Here is a 13159-nt window from a genome sequence, read left to right as displayed (position 1 = left end):
CATCAACTATGGAGGGTTCCTCATATGGTAAAAAGAAACTAAACCTAGGGTTCATTAACTAGGTTCATCACATTGCAATCTAAACCTAAACCTAGGGTTCATCAACTAGGGATCCTCATGATTTTGAAAATGAACGTGAAACGGGCACGTTGACGCTTGTCGAACCTAGGGTCAAGCATGGTGTACTTCATGCCGATGTCGTCCGCAAGAGGTGTCCTCCTAAAAGAATTGCATAAGCATATCAAAAGATTTTTCAACATGAACTAGGGTTCATCATTAACTAGGAAACATATGGATGCATAACAAAGGTTCATCACATCCAAAAATATCTATGAGTTCAATCTTTGAATAATCATATATCAAGATAATCATGAACATGAACTAAATACAATACATATATCAAGAATTAAATAAAATACATATATCAAGATGCAATCACCATGGTTCAAATGCATCATATGATATGATATCATATCATATCATATTTCTCCAACAATATGTTTCCTAGTTAATGATGAACCCTAGGTGAACTATATCATATCATGATTTCCATGAGCTAAATACAATCACCATGCATCATATCATATTGTTTTCAAAAACAAAAACTAGGAAACATATACTAAATACAATCACCATACTAGGGTTCATCTTAACTAGGAAATATATGATCCACATGATCTAAATACAATCACCATGATTTCCAACAACATCCAACATGCATCATATCATATTGTTTTAAAAAACAAAAAACCATGAACTAGGGTTCATCTTGAGGGATTAACCATGTTTACTCCAACAAAATCCACTACTTGCATCATATAAGATCCACATGCATCCTATATCAAAACAAATATCTCCAATATTCATAAATTTTTTTAACACAAAAAATTATGAACTAGGTTCATCTTGAGGGTTCAACATTTGTTCTCCAACTATATCCACTACTTGCATCATAGCATATCAACATGCAACATCATATCACAATAAATTCCTCCAACATGCATCATATAAAAAAAATCCTCCAAAAATAATATGAACTAGGGTTCATCTTCACATAACCATACTAACTAGTGACTAGAGTTCATATCTAACACAATATAACATCTATAATCAACCTAAATCAATCCTAGGGTTCAAAATATTTAAATCTAGTTCAAGAAGGGGGTGATTTGAATCAAATAATGCGACGAATCGGAAGCTATTTGACTAAAACTAATTGGAGGGATCGAAGGAGCTTACTTTTCTTTCTTCGGGGCCATCTCGATCCGCAAAAATGATGAAGAAACGACGAAGATCAGAGGGGGGAGTGGAGGAGAAGAGAGGGGTGAGAGGAAGAACTCCTCTGTTCTTGGGGGTGGTTGGGGGAGAAGGGGAGGGGTGGGGCGGCCCGCGGCTTATAACTGCCCGTACCCTACCACCAGGGACCCCGGCGGTAGGATCGAACAGGCTACCGTCATGACCTGCGGCGGTAGGGTGGGACGGAAGGGGGGGGGGAGGCCGTTAACGATGCTGACGTGGATACGTTTCCTACCGCCGCAGTGTCTGGAGGTAGCCTAGGCAATCCTACCGCCGGGCCTCGTGGTGGTAGGCAAAAGGGTCAGATGTCAAAAATTGTTCAAAGGAGGGTCAAATCCCGATTTTGTACAGCAAAAGAGTCAAAACATGAAATTTGGCCGGCCCGTGACTCTGGTCCATACGTGTTCCCCCTTGTATCATTATTGAGCAGGCTAGGCGGCGGGGGAGGGGGATTCATCAGAGGCAGAGCATGGTACAAATCCAAATCTGAGCTGAAAAATATGCACAATACGATTTATATTCCAGTGACCCAAAACACGTATGTGCATCATGACGAGTTGAAAATACAATCATGTCTTATAGGCCATCGCTGTGAGCGTCTGGGCTGGGAACTTGCATCGCCCTGCGAGGGACCCGCAGAACAAGAGCTAAAGGAGTTGCTCCCAGTTCCTACGTTCCGGCCTTGCGTGTTGCCCCGCGGTCCGGGAGTCGAGCGACGAGGTGCCGGCATGTCTAAAACTATGAAAATGTTTCTTATTTTTGCGAATAAAAAAAACTATGAAAATGTTGTGGTGGCTGGGTGCGACGGCGATGCGTATGATGTACAAATGCACTGTTCGGCCGCATCTATTTATGGAGTTTGAGCGATGGTAGTGGAGACACAGGTGTTCACGGGTGTATGCATGCAATGATGGGTGGATTCTAAAGCACTTGTATTTTTACTGCTAGGTGGGAGGTGCGCGCGGCGCTGTTTCTCTTGTGATGAGCATCGCGCTCAGGGCCGCACAAGCCAAGACAAGGCGCGAAGCGCGATGTGGCAGCGAGGTCCGGCGTCACATGCGCTGCCACTTACCACTTTTCTTTTTTCAGAAACGTCAATACCAAAAATGCCACGAATATGTGAAGCACCCGTTGTGGAATGTGTGAGAGAAACACAATTATTACTGTGCTAATACGACTCACCTCCGGCATGAATACGTGATTGAGATTCGTATTACTACCTACTCCTTCCTTTTCGTTTTATAGGGCTTATCTCAAAATTTTAGTTTTTTCATTTTATAAGACTCAATTTGATTGTTTCCCATCACATGTTCAGACTTTAAGATGCATTAAATCATTACATGCAAGTATTAAGAGAAAACTGACCAATGCATGCACTTTATGCATGCATGCATTACAACTAATGCATTCGTAAACATAATTTTTTGAGGAAAATAAAAGCATTAATTGAATGCTTTTGCAAACTATAAAAAATATTCCTCCACTCATCATCTATCTTGGTTGGTGAGATTTTTAAATTGAGTCTTATAAATCGGAAATAAGGGAGTAATATATAATCATTATCACGCAAAAAAAAAAGGAGTGCCGTTTGTACCATTCTCGGACGCGAAACCAGCTAGCCAAATGTTAAGCGGACGCGGGGTCTGTGTCGGAATACGCACAAGAATCTATACCTATACAGGCCTAGGGACTTGGCACAGTTGGAATCATTGCCATGGGTGGTAGCGCCCAGAGGTGCCCTGCGCTTTTCTGTGGTGGGACTGTGGGAGTGGGTAGGAAAAGTGCGTAGATAATGCACAGAGGATTCATCAGCTGTATAAGACGTACGTGCGCTGTAGGGATAGACTTTAGTCGTTTTCACGGGTCAAGAGTTGGAGAAGACGCCGCTTTAGACGTGCGCTGTGGGGATAGACTTCACATCAAGTTGAAGAAGTAAGAAGCGATGATCAAAAGGAAAGATATTTGGCGACATTGAGTTTGAGAAGAAGAGGTTGCAACTCGCACGGAACGCGGGTGATGCGAGGATCATGTTGACGGATGAAAAGCCTCTTCGATTTTTGTATGCGAAGAAGTGGCTTGCGGACAAAAAAAAAGAAGATCAATGACCGTAGGGACTACGAGGCGGTGAGGACGGTTGCAGCACAGATGCAGGCGGAGGAGACAACGCGGATGCAGACGAAGCAACCAGCTCGGATGCACGGAGCAGGACGAGCAAAACACATTCCGCCTGGAGCACGATGCATTCCGCTCGGAGCAGGAGCCCGGCCAGTGATCCAAGGCCGCCCGTCACGCTCGGACATCGATTTCATTTTGGCATATCCGGATTGTTGAACTATGATTTGCTTTGCTTTGTTTCGAACTTTTGAAATCGAACAATTTGTATCATATGATCAACATGCATGGATTACATGGATTTAAGAATCCGGATTTGAGGTATATGGATGTGCAATGCAACATATGAAGGACCTGCGGGGCTGTCCAGGAGTGTGCCCGGACGCGCCCGTATACCGAATTTGCCAAGTCCTACTGTAAATGCTCTTACACACCATTTACAATTACATTTACATAGAAAACCAGCAATGCTGGATGTTTCAGAAAACGTTTACATAGACATGCGCTTATTCACTTGATTTAAGCAGCACACATGTACCCACCGAGAATTAAGAAGAATTGGTCACCCCGTGAGCAACTCTGCTGCATGGGATGGTTTTGCATGGAATCCACTTTACCTGTCCGCGTGCTGCACAGTGCACACTGCAAAAGTCGATACGTCTAGTCCGGGTATCTGATCATGTGAGTAGATCTTTTGTGCCAAGGGATTAAGCATGCTCCGGCAAGGGTCCAGTCGTAGGTTGCAGTAGACGCCACGACGCAGATGAAACACAGAATCACGGGCCGCCTCCTGTAGTGTCCGATAGCGGCTGTCCTTATCTCGGTGTACAGTGCCCTATGCTATGTAGGTAGGCGGATCACGTCCAGGGTCACACTAACACACGCGATATAAACCGGTGGCCTGTGAATCTTTACGGAAACAGCTGGCCCATATCCCCATGTATATGGACGTATCAGATAAGCGGGCAGGGGTGCAGGAATTCTAATATATGTTTTCGTCCACACGACAGACAGTGTAAGATGGGCTTGATCGGGCGACAAAGATAGGGTTACTGTTGTGCATTTGCCGCACAGTCGGTCAGCAATGATTTTTGTCCGTCTCTAGACTCCGTCCACACCGGCTTAGCTGTTCGTGGCATGACTCCTCCTCTAGCCTCTAGCTAGACAACCGCGGTCTGCGCGGCGGCCTCATCCCTCGCGTCTGCGACGTGCCTCCGACCTTTCCTTTTGACCGACTCTCTTGCCTGCTGTTCGGGCGTCAGCGCCTTCTTCGGCTTGATCACGGCAGCGGTCTTGCGCAGGGCACGAGCCTTGCCTTTCCTGAAGGGGCAGGCGACGCCGGATGAGGCGAGGGAGGCTAGGCCGGCGGCGGCGTCAAGGTCGATGGCGTCGTCCATTGCTGGTTGGGGGCGGGAGCGCGCGCGGGCGAAAGTGTTTTTGGGAAAATGGGGGGAAATGGTGGTGGCTACCACCGACAGGCGGGCCCGGGGAGAGGAGTAGGCACGCGCGTCCATCTCGTGTCCGCGCCGACGCAAATTCGGCTCAAAATTGGGCCGGAAATGGGTCGCCCGCGGACGAAAAACGGACGTGCATCCGTTTGGGTCGGCACGTTGGGCCGACTTTCCTTTTCGCGCCGACCCAAACGGACGGCGGCGGACGCAATAGGTCGCCCCATTGGAGTTGCTCTAATATATGTTTTCGTCCACACGACAGACAGTATATAATGGGCTCGGCCGTCAAAGATAGGGTTACTATTGTGCATTTGCCGCACAACCAGCCAGCAATGATTTTTGTCCCTCTCTAGGCTCCGTCCACACCGGCTTAGAGCATCTCTAGCCGCGCCCCCAGAACGGCCTTCTCAGGCGATTTTTTTGCGCCGGTGGCGAAATAACGGCCCAGTCGCGCCCTCAGGAGTCGTTTTTCGTCGGCTTGGGCCGAAATCAGCGCCGGCGGATCCAGACCGAACCTGACGCGCCGGGGGCGCCGGGGCGAGTGTTTTGGCGCGAAACAGCCGCAGGCCCGCCGAGTCAGTGAGACAGCCGCTTCGTCGACCTCATCGCCTCGGTTCCCGCGGGAATCAATGCGAAAACTGCCGCGCAGGTCGGCCTCCATTGATGCCTCATGGGCGGCGCACTTAAGACGTCGCCGACACGCGTCCCGCCCGCATGCCGCCCCCCCGGCCACCCCGCTTCGGCTATAAAAGGCGCTCCTCCCCGCCGGTGAGCGCCACAGCCTCCCCCTCTACCTGCAGTGAAAGCCTTTTTACTGGACGGCGACGACGGTGGCGACTACACCCGCTTCTACAGGCTTCTCGACATGTAGACGGCAGCGGCGGCGACGGTGGCGGCAGTGGCTAGGCTTTTTAGTTCGTTTTTAAGTTAGTCAATGCATGTTTTTAAGTTTTTGTACAAATTTCGTCGAAAATTGGCCAAGTTCATGCAAAAGTCGCCGAGTTTGCAAAAAAATTGAAACAAACTTCGCCGAACCCGCGGCGATCATGGGCACGTGACTGAAAGTGAACCGAACCTCAGGGGACGATCTAGCGCCGGCTCGCCCCCAGGCCGCTCTTTTTCGACGCCCGGGGGGCCGAACGGCTGGAGATGCTCTTAGCTGTCGGCGGTATGACTCCTCCTCTAGCCTCTAGCTGGACTTTTATATTGTTATTGTGATGCTAGCCTAGCCCACCCCATATACACGATGACATGATACATCTCGAGTTGTTGGCCATGGCTTCTGGTTCCATGCCGAGGCTCCTCATCGCCTTCATCCTCATCTCTTGTGTTGTCCACCGCGGGCGGGCGATCAGCACGATCCTGCCAGCGGTGCAGTACATCAAGTGCGGCTCCCAAAAGTACGAGCTGGGCAGCGGCTACGATGACAACGTTCGCTGGCTTCTCCCCAACCTTACGGAGTCCGTCATCAAGGACGGCGCCATTTCCGTCTTGGCTGGTGTCGGCAACAGGGCCAGCGACAGCGACCCTGATGATAGGGTGGGTTGCGTGGCCATGTGCTACGCGGACCACGGCCGGGAAGAGTGCGCGCAGTGCCTCAGGTACGTCGCCGGCCGGTTCCTCCAAGGGAAGGACTGCCCCAACGCCAGGAACGCGTCCGCCTTCTACGACGCCTGCCAGGTATGGTACTACCAGCTCCCCCCGGTGGTGGGCATCGGCTACTCATTCATGGCGGTCACCAGAAATTTGGGGCTTGACCTCACCGGCAGCCAAGATGTGGTGAGCTTCCGGACGAAGCGGAGATTGCTTCTGCAAGATCTATCTAGCCGGGCGATTGCGTCCAAGCAGTACGCCGCGGCCAGCAGCACCATGTACAGCTACGGCAGCGATGCCGCAAGCATCTACGGGCTTGTCCAGTGCCAGAGGTTCCTGTCCGGAGATAACTGCAACTCCTGCCTCAACGGATTCATACGACGCATTGATTGTGATAATAAGACCGTAGGCGCCATCAAAGGTTATTATTGCTACATCAGATACGGGACGGAGCAGTTCGTCGACTACGTCAATGAATACATGACAACGTCGTCGCCCAAACACGCTTGGGCGACAGCACCCGCCATGGCACCAGCGCTGGCGCCGGCGCCACCACCCCACAAACACAAAGGTGAGATCCACAACACAACATTTCTGCTCCTCAAGCTCCATAACTTTTTTCACGATACACCAAATTATTTTTCAGATCCAACAGCCTAGATATATACGCCAATGCTACACTACGATTCGTGTCTCTGTTGCCCTGTCTCACATGAGGATAAGGTCCACCCCAGGGTTTTCGGTACATCTTAAAAAATAGTTAAAATTGTCTTAAAATATACATATAATTGTAAATTTTATGATATTATTCCTCATATCTTACTTTTCTTATAGTGATTTTTTGTGTAGTGGTTCAATATGAACATAAATATTTGTATATCAAACGTAAATTCTAAATATAATGATGTAAGAAAAACCTCAGATTTAAAATAACTTATTCTGCAAACCGAATGATACATACTTGTACAAGCTCTATGCGGGGATTCCTCATTAGACATGAGCGCTCTGGCATGTGAAAGCGTGTGAAATGACTGAAGAAACGGTCGGTGGGGGGAGCGTGGAGGTATGCGCTGGGATCCATCTAATAAAAAGGATTATGCAGAAGCAGAACCTGGGAAATACCTGCAGACCAAATTACCCATATTAAAATGTTTGTAACAAAAGACTAAAATAACCATCTAATCAGCTGTTCATCTTGTTTGATACTACTTTGTTCTAGAGGTGGTAAGATGTACCCTAAAAAATCTACAACTCATTTAGCTGTTGATCTTGTTTGATACTACTCTGTCCTATAGGTGGTAAAATGTACCGTAAAAAATCTACAACTCATTTTTGCATTTGCAGGGAGGGCAACGATGATAGGAGTTATCATAGGTATTTGCAGCGGCAGCATCGTCTTGGTGAGCGGGATTGTGCTTCTTCTCAGGTACCTCTTCCGTGGGAGGTTGTCCCGTGTGCCTTCCAGGCAAAGCATACAACTTGGCAGCTCCGCGCCAATGCAGTTTTCAGCCAGCCAGCTCAGGGACGCGACTAACAACTTCACTGACCCTCTAGGCAGCGGTGCATTCGGTACCGTGTACAAGGTACCCTCTCCGTTTCCTTTTACATCCTATATTAGCTTTGTCTTTAGTCAGACTGTTTGAAGTTCTATCAAGTTTATAGGAAAAAAACATCATTATTCAGAGGAAAACGTTCGACAATTTCAACGAAATTTCACAATGTTTCATGGACGACCCTGTCTTCTTCCGCGTTGCATAAAGAGAGTCATTGACTCGCCCATCCATGTACGTGGCCCCTGTTCGTGGCTTTGTGCCATTCCCAATGATCGTGACTTCTGTTCGGGAGTTCCCAATTGCCCACTTTCTTGTCTTCTCCGTTTCAAGAAAACTACGCCGCGGCGGCGGCGGTGTCACACCCTCAAACTTTCGATTCTGGTGACCGCACAAGGACAGGGAGGGAGATGAATTTGGGGCTGTTTGGTTCTAGGCCTTTCACTGCCATACTTTGCTACTTATTTTTTTTGCCAAGCTTGTCTAAGATTAGCTCAACAAAATGAGAGCCACAAATTGGCAAGATTAAGAAAATTTTGCCTTACTTTTTGAGTACATGTCATGTGGGGTTCTAGTATGGCAAAAAACATGTTGCCTAAAGGTTTGTACCAAACAACCTCCTAAGTTGATCAAACTTGCATAACTTAATAATCATAGGCAGCCTTAGTCATAAACCAAACAGCACCGAAGTCTCCCCTCGGTGCCGCAACTGGTGAGGGCGGCAACGCCAGGACCGACTCTGGGCTGTGGCTAGGAGTGCGGGCACCTAGTGCCCAACCCAAACAGGGGACCATTCTTTCTTTTTAGAAAAGGAGGAGGACCCCCAGCCTCTGCATCTGGACGACGCGTGCATCCATTTTATTAATTATATAGGACCCTAAGAAGTGTCACGCGTGTGGCACAAAATAATTCCGCCCTGATGTTTTATGATGGCAACTTTAGGTATCCGGAGATGAAAACTTTAGTTGTGAAGTATGGCAACTTTCTGCTTGGATGGCGAGTTTCAGTTTTTTTGGGGTTTCATTTCTTTGGATAGCAATTTTAGGTGTTAAAACGTCATGGCAGTGTTACTTCGTGCCACACGTGTCGCACTTATCATTTGAATATATATCTGCAAACACATAACATGAAAAATACCTGGAAACAAACAGAAAACGTAGCAAACCCAACACATTAGGGATAGAGATACTCAGCGGGTCATTTATGCGGTGAAAAGTCTAATTGCTTCGGTTTTCTCCACCAGAAAGCACACTGCCGCCACCTCCTCTCGTTTCTTCTCCCTGTCTTCTTCCATGCTATAACTACCCCAACGACAGGTCCCCGGAGTGCGGCAGTGACCAAAAACACCACATCAAACACCGTAGCATGCAGCGACGACCAGCTACGTGGGTAGCCATCAGGGCCGTGGTGAGGCGAGTGCCAAGGCTGACGATGGAGTCCAAGAGTTCGCACGGGGACTCTGAAATGCGCTGGTGTTGAATAGCGCTGGTGTTGTCGGAAAAGAGACGAAGCAGTGGCTGATGCAAACGTCCAGCACTAGCACGTACGGCCGATGTCAACTATTGACTATAGTTCCAATACTACTAGTACTCTAGTAGATTAGATTCCTTTCTTGACATGAGTAGAGAGTGAAATGTGTCATGAGTCCGTTAACTCAAACTGATTGCATGCTTTAGATCAATAACTCGGGACTTGATTAATTTAGACCATAAACTCGTTTATTTGATCAAATAAGGCCAAAATCAATTTTGGATTGGAAAGACCGGCCATGTGGCTGCCTCATCAGCGTACCTTTGATCGCTCTCTAATTGACTAATATTTAGAGGGTTCTTTTCACAATAGTGGAACTGATTTATTTATTTTAAAGGCACGAACTGGTTGGGATTTGAAGACAGGAGCTGAGGGTACAACAAGGGCTTGCTAGCCACTAGACTATTACTACCTCCGTCCTGATTTACTGGTCCTCTTTGAATTTTGTGCTAAATTTTGACCTTAGATTTAACTAATAAAATGCTAATGCACGTAATAAAAAGTAATATCATTGAAAACTATGTTCAAATACGAATACAATGTATATTTTTTGGCGACATGCATTATTATTATTTTGGTTAAATCTATGGTCAAAGTTTGATACAAAATACTATAAGGACTAATAAACCAGGACGGAGGGTAGTAGTTGATTCGTTTATAATATGCAGCTCACATTATGTACAAGTACTACAAACTGTTAAAGCTGGATTAGCTGAGCACTCATCTCAATAAATAGGCAGTTGCATCTGTTTTTTTTTCACGTGAAAGGGCCTAGTGCGTTGTTATGCCGACGGAGCCAATATAAGTAGCAATCCACGCAGACTATGCAATGCATGTATATTGACACTCAACACAAACCAGTTGACAGCCTAGTGGTTAGCAAACCCTTGTTTTGCCGCGAGTCCCGGTTAATGCGCACCCTTTCTTTTATTATTTCCTCGCTAGTGATCAGATGATGTGGCCTAAATTGATCAAATCCCAAGTTGTTGGCCTAAAGCGTGTAATCATTTTGAGTTAATGAACTAATGACGCATTTCACTCAATACTAATGTATATGCATGCGCCTATGAACAACACAAGAAGCACGTCCCGCTCGTATGTAGTACTATTAGTCATCACTCATTCATCATGACCAAGGCCCTTCTCTGTTCTGTCCACGTACCAGGGTACAATGGGAGGGAAGGAGGTTGCGGTAAAGAAGCTTCATAGCAAGGATGGTGTCGTAGGGGCGGCCTTCACTAGCGAAGCCCACATGCTCATGGCGTTCAAGCATAAGAATCTTGTGAAGCTGCTGGGGTACTGCGACACAGGCGACGACAGGTTGCTCTGCTTCGAGTATCTCAGTGGCGGAAGCATCGATAAGTTTATCTATAGTATGGATGATACCACGTGCCAACATCTTCTTAACATTGTTCAGTTAGACAACCTCTTTACAGATGAGACGTCCATGTTTGTCATGCAGAGGGAAGTGGGTACGTGCTAGATTGGAGCGGACGCTACAAGATTGTGCAAGGAATATGTTCAGGCCTGCACTACCTACACCACGAACTAGACCATGAGCAGAACATCGTTCACCTGGATTTGAAAGCGAGCAACGTACTGGTCAGCCGCGGCGATGGGGGAGACATCACCTGTGTGAAGATCGCCGACTTTGGCCTCTCAAAGTTCTTCAAAGCGGATCTAACACACTCGTACACGGAGCAGGTCGTTGGTCTATTGTAAGTCCAAGTATCTTGTCAAGTGTTAACATAAATATATTGTTACATATATTTATTTATTTTGAAAATAGTCACGTACTGTGAGAGGGATAATAAGTTAATAACCACCTGGAGCTGCATGTGACAATAAACCGTCATTGGATGGTACTATTCCGTTAGATTTTTGCTGAAGTAATTATGTAAGAATGTCATAGCTCGAATGATAAAATGTCAATCTTGCTGAACACAGCCTATTTAACATAAGTGATCTGGTGGACGATGAATGCAGGGCGTACATGGCACCGGAATACGTCTGCAAGGGCAGAATTTCACCCAAGGCCGATATATACAGCTTTGGCATTCTTATTCTGGAGATAGTCACTGGGCGATGCGCCAAGGTGGGCGATTCTTCGGGCGACTTCATCACCTGGGTAGGTACCCTTACTCAACGATCTCCTACACTTCCAGTTGTCGTCAACTCGTCATGTCATGAGACACATTCTTTCTGTCTGCAAGCAGGTTCATGAGGAGTGGAGAGGAGACGTCCGAGCTCTCATGGATGTTGATGGCCTGCCGGGCGACTCTATCACACAAGCCCGCAACTGCATCGAGATAGCGCTGGACTGCATCCAGGAAGACCCCAACAGCAGGCCGGACGCGGCAATGATAAGGCAGAGGCTCTCGCATGTATGACGGCGGCGGATGTGAAGAAATTGATTGTTTATGTGATGTGCTGTCAATCTGTCATTGTTACCGGGCTCATTTGGATGACGGCAAAAGTTTGTTCTTTGTTAAAGTCACTGGTTTGCATTGGGATCGACGAATTTGATGTATTCAAGACTTGTATTTTTTCATGTGTTGCATGATCTGCTATTTGGAGAAACCTCTTCATTTTTCAAATGGCTCTGGCATAACCATGTGCAATATTGAATGCATCTCGCATTTCTCCATCTCTCTCTGTTCAAATTCCTAGATTAGCATGTATAGTACCGATCTTTTGCATTTGAAAGTTCAGAAAATAGCGGATTGGTGATTAAGGTTGCCATTAATTCAGGCTGGGCGTTCGGGTTTATCAGAAATGTTTGGGTCAGGTAATTCGCCTTATAAAATTTTGGATTTTATAAAACTAGCATGATGGCCCTCGCAAATGCGAGGGCAATGTCTGAGAGTGTCTGGAAAATGTTCCGGATGCGCGTGCACCGCGGGAATGAGTCTGGAAAATGTTCCGGACGCGCGTGCACCGCGGGAATGAGTCGAGCCTTATTTTCGCCTGTCGAGAATTATTAATTAATTATGAATTAATTAACGAGTCACTTACGCAAGTGCCATTTTCCCTTACGAAGTGAAGACTAACGAGCAGATGCCTCCGGAACACTGTCGTTCAAGTTCCTTCCCGAGAGAACGACAATAAGGTTTTTGGGGAGCATCTCGATGCGACTGCTACGGATCCGTCCCCGTCTCCGTCCGCTTATACTTGCACTACTTCCCCTGCATCGACTCCATGGGCGACGATGAAGCCGCCAAGAAGAAGGCCTCGGCGTCGGCCGAGGTTGTCGCTGCCGCCGCCGCGTTGGTCTAGCCAACCGGAGGGTATGACTCGTTCATCCCCTATATGCTCGTTCATGTGCTGGTCGTATAGTTGCTGTTCATAGATGTTTTGATTTTATGTACTGTATGTGCTCACATGCTTAGGTGTCGGTATGAGATGCATATCATATTTGTCATGTTTACTGTATACTCGTGGATTAGATTAGTCAAAAATATGCTAATCTTTATATAGAATGACAAATTTCGGGACATCGTTTTTATTTTGCCTTTGCTGTGTTGCGCCTCCTTCTAAGCACTCAGTTTAACACTCGGTAGATCAGATTGTGCAAAGGAAAAAAAAAACCCGCCTGGTACACATACTATAGCATCAATATAACTGTCG

The 13159-nt window shown here is 46.9% G+C and overlaps 1 protein-coding gene across 1 annotated transcript; it reads left to right on the top strand.

The window, feature by feature from the left end:
• The first annotated feature begins 6081 nt into the window (after positions 1–6081).
• Positions 6082–12179, top strand: LOC123059782 (putative cysteine-rich receptor-like protein kinase 35). Its single transcript, XM_044482268.1, has 6 exons — positions 6082–7023; positions 7797–8035; positions 10698–10905; positions 10995–11250; positions 11519–11660; positions 11749–12179. Exons 1-6 carry the CDS (start codon positions 6111–6113, stop codon positions 11920–11922), a joined length of 1932 nt encoding a protein of 643 aa, XP_044338203.1. The 5' UTR covers positions 6082–6110; the 3' UTR covers positions 11923–12179.
• The last annotated feature ends 980 nt before the right edge of the window (positions 12180–13159 follow it).

The sequence above is a fragment of the Triticum aestivum genome, chromosome 3A, assembly GCF_018294505.1.
Source record: "Triticum aestivum cultivar Chinese Spring chromosome 3A, IWGSC CS RefSeq v2.1, whole genome shotgun sequence".
Classification (NCBI taxonomy): Eukaryota; Viridiplantae; Streptophyta; class Magnoliopsida; order Poales; family Poaceae; genus Triticum; species Triticum aestivum.
This window is presented reverse-complemented; position numbering and strand designations above follow the sequence as displayed.

Coding starts and splice junctions, on each gene's coding strand:
- LOC123059782 (XM_044482268.1), top strand. CDS start 6,111: ATGATACATCTCGAGTTGTTGGCCATGGCTTCTGGTTCCATGCCGAGG. Junction 7,024..7,796: donor ACCACCCCACAAACACAAAG/GTGAGATCCACA, acceptor TTGCATTTGCAG/GGAGGGCAACGATGATAGGA. Junction 10,906..10,994: donor CATCGATAAGTTTATCTATA/GTATGGATGATA, acceptor TTTGTCATGCAG/AGGGAAGTGGGTACGTGCTA.